We start from the raw sequence: 3,774 nt of genomic DNA on the forward strand, positions 1-3,774 counted from the left end.
TTCATTTTGATCTTCACCCAGAGGTTTTCGTAACCTGCAGAGAGTTCAGGCATTTCGTGTGAAGTCAGGTCTTCTGAGACGAGGATAAAGACACCTCCCCCACTCTCTTTACCCCATTCACCCGGTGGTCTGTCTCTGCGATAGATGGCGAAGCCCCTGGGGAAGATTTCAGCGTTTTTGTGGGACTGGGTCAGCCATGATTCTGTACCGACAATGATGTCTGGTCTTGTGGCTTGGACCAGGTTGCTGAACTCGGCTACCGTGCCGACAATAGAGTAGCAGTTTACATTCAGGAAGCGGAGAAGTCGTCTGCTGTGTTTATCTTGCTTGCTTGCTCTAGAAGGCGTGGAAGTATGGAGTGTATTGAAGGGGCTGTTTATGTTTGAGCTGTTGGATGAGTCAATTTCGCTGACTTGACTGAGATGGGTGGCACCTACACCGTGCAGATCAAAGGCAATGGTGCTGTAGTTGGCATTGGCGCAAACAACGCAATGCCAGGTGACATCGCTTCTGCCAAGGAGGTCGTAGGATCCACTGCCGATATGTTGGCATTCTGCATGGAACCATAGTCCACAAGACTCGCATGCAACCCCTCGTTGGTCCCATGTTACACTGCGGTCACAGGCACCACATGGGTAGCGGGAGTCTGGGTCTGTATTCAAGGAGTCATTTTGTGAGGTTGGGTCATTGAAGCTAGGTCCAGGATTTGGTTATGGCGAATAGGAGTTTGCGAGTTAGGAGGCCTACTAAATACAGAAGAACAAGTCTCTGTCTTGTAACATCGCTCCGGGCAGCTCGGGGTCGTGCAGTACGAGTTGTTAGGAACTTAATCCTATCCACAAACACGCAGTACCCCGTGCCTAGTGCACGGAACACAGTCTTCTCTCTGAAATTAATAGAGTCCACCTGGTCTGGGGCAATAGGTTTCTGGTTATCACCAACAACAGTTTTATAAAGTATGGCAGCCACTACCGTCACAAATAATGTTATATTTGATGAAAACATACCTTGGTCTGTCGATCATGTCCGGAAGTAAACAAAGCACAGTGTTCACATTCAACTCACTGAAAGTCATCGAGTCAATCACAATGTTTAAGTATGATTTTTAGAAGAGTTTTAGAATTTATTGGTCTAACTTGACTTAGACTAGTACGCTGGTTTACTACACCATCATTTCGGCACAAAACTTCACTGGTTTGATCACATTATTCTTTGAAAAACGAATTTTAGTTGAAGATTTTTCACACCACAGAGAAAAACACGTCCATCCTCGCGCATGCGCAACCCCCCCTTGGTGACGGGCGTTTGGTGACGGGCGAAACAAAACCATTCTCCAAAACCATCCTGCAAGGGACTGTAGAGGGAGGACGCAGACGGGGGCGGCAGAGAAAGAGCTGGTCCGACAACGTCAAGGAATGGACCAAAATGACGATGCCAGATCTCCTCACGACAGCTGCGAACAGAACGGCGTGGCGAGCTATGACATCTTCCTCATGTCCCCCCAACGACCCCAGCGGTCGAGGGAATGAGTGAGTGAGAGTGAGTGTGAAACAGCCGAGTGGTTAAAGCGTTGGACTTTCAATCTGAGGGTCCCGGGTTTGAATCTTGGTAACGGCGCCCGGTTGGCAAAGGGTGGCGATTTTTCCGAACTACCAGGTCAACATAGGTGCAGACCTGCTGGTTCCTGAACCCGCTTCGTGTGCATACGCACGCAGAAAATCAAAGACGCACGTTAAAGATCCTGTGATCCATGTCAGCGTTTGGTGGATTATGGAAACAAGAACGTACCCAGCATGCACCCCCCCAAAAACTGAGTATGGCTGCTTCATGGCGGGGTAAATAAACAAAATGGTCATACACGTAAAATGTTTTTCTTTTTACATAATAATTGATGTGTGCATGGTGATAAGTGAAGGGTGTGTGTGTGTGTGTGTGTGTGTGTGTGTGTGTGTGTGTGTGTGTGTGTGTGTGTGTGTGTGTGTGTGTGTGTGTGTTTGCTGACGGGCATTTTATTTTAAGTGAGCCTAAAGAAAATTTTCTGTTTTTGGTTGAAGCAGATAATAAAGTATTTTGAATTGAATTGAAATGTTACATGTCTGTATGAGTATATGTGTGCTTGACTGAAACCTGATTGAGTGGAACAGGAAACGAATGATGAGCGCCCAGTGGCAGCTGTCAGTTGGCTCTACCTAGATAGGCAGCCTGTTGTGCAAATGACTCCGTGTTAGTAAAGCGCTAAGAGTCTGTCCGACAGAGGATAGGCGCGAAATGTATATCCATATCATCATCATCATCATCATCATCATCAACATCATCAAAAAGATGGGAGAGCAGAGGTTTCAACAGAGGCAGAAGGATGGAGGAAGTAGCTACACAGGGAAGTCAAAGAGAGAGGGCAAAAACTGAGAAGCATGTCGTTTAATTAAGTCCTTATTCATACCGTTCATGGATAAGCCGGTATTGTCCCCTTGGTCGGAGAAATGGGTGAAGTGGGCACACACACACACACACACACACACACACACACACACACACACACACACACACACACACACACACACACACACACACACACACACACACACACACACACACACAAACTTCGCTGGTTGTGGTCTATTGGTTGAAATGGGTGGCGGAGGAGGAGAACCAGGTAGCGGAGGAGGAGGAGCGGCCGTTTCCGTTTTTATGTCATACTGTTATGTCATGATGATGATAACGATAATGATAATGTTAATGATACTGATGATATAATAATAATGATGATGATAATAATAATAATAATAATAAGAAGAAGAAGAAGAAGAAGAAGAATCAAACGATGATGATGATGATGGTAGTAATAATAATAATAATGACAAATCATTTCAGTTTGTCGGTTTCTATGTAGAACATGCTCAGTCTCGCTGTGAAAAGTAAAAACCGATGTGTGACCAAGCCCTTGCATGTGTCTCAGCTTCAGCAGGGTGTACACGCTGCAGATTCCAGCTCTCCCAGGAAGGTGTTGTTTGAAACGTTGTCCTTCCAGGTGATCTTCAGGATGCCTTGGAGGCAATGCATGTGAAAACTTTCTTACTTGACTTATGCCTCTTGACTCCTTGTTGAGCATAGGGCTGCAACAGCACTTCTCCTGCGGACTCGGTTTTGGGCTGTCCTCTTCAGCTTGGTCCATGTCCATCCAGCTGCCTTCATCTCATCCTCTGTGCTTCTTCTCCAGGTCTGCTTTGGTCTGCCCACTCTCCTTTTTCCTTGGGGGTTCCATTCAAGAGCCTGTCTTGTGTTGTCGTCTGGAGGCTATCGAAGGGTGTGGCCTATCCAGCCCCATTTCCTCCTCCTGATCTCCTCATTGATGAACACCTGGTTGGTGCATGTGAAAAGCATTGGGGCATTTGTCCATACTCACTTTGGTCAGTCTGGACAAAGTGGTGATTGCCTTGCTGATACGCTTCTTTAGTTCGATGTCGGAGAGTGAGGGAGTCTCAGATCGTTGAACCCTGGCCACCACACAAAGTCATGGACAACAACGTCCAGTTCGTGGTCAGAGATTTTGATGTCGATGGAGAGTCTACAGCCTACCCCATGATCTGTGCAACTCTTCACACTGGTGGTGGGTCCAAGGTCTCGGCAAATCTCCTTGAAGCGGCTCGGGAGTTGCTGATTCTCGTTCTTCAGTTCAGTGGGCAGTGACTTGCGTCATCTGCAAAGCGCAGACATTTCAGCTGAACTTTGAAGTTTGCTCTTAGTCTGGAGAGGTTGAACAACTTTCCATCAGAT

General features: G+C 46.8%; 1 protein-coding gene across 1 annotated transcript in view; it reads right to left on the bottom strand.

Annotated features, from left to right (window-relative positions):
- The window catches only part of LOC143297690 (uncharacterized), a 3,734-nt gene extending 2,710 nt beyond the window's left edge, over positions 1-1,024 (bottom strand). The window contains exons 1-2 of the mRNA XM_076610110.1: positions 1,008-1,024; positions 1-612 (exon numbers count right to left, since the gene is read on the bottom strand). The exon at positions 1-612 is cut by the window's left edge and continues 826 nt beyond it. Coding sequence (XP_076466225.1) covers positions 1-612; positions 1,008-1,024 — 629 coding nt within the window. The remainder of the gene's footprint in view (positions 613-1,007) is intronic.
- Positions 1,025-3,774: the final 2,750 nt, after the last annotated feature.

Source organism: Babylonia areolata, chromosome 23 (assembly GCF_041734735.1).
Source record: "Babylonia areolata isolate BAREFJ2019XMU chromosome 23, ASM4173473v1, whole genome shotgun sequence".
NCBI classification, from domain to species: domain Eukaryota; kingdom Metazoa; phylum Mollusca; class Gastropoda; order Neogastropoda; family Buccinidae; genus Babylonia; species Babylonia areolata.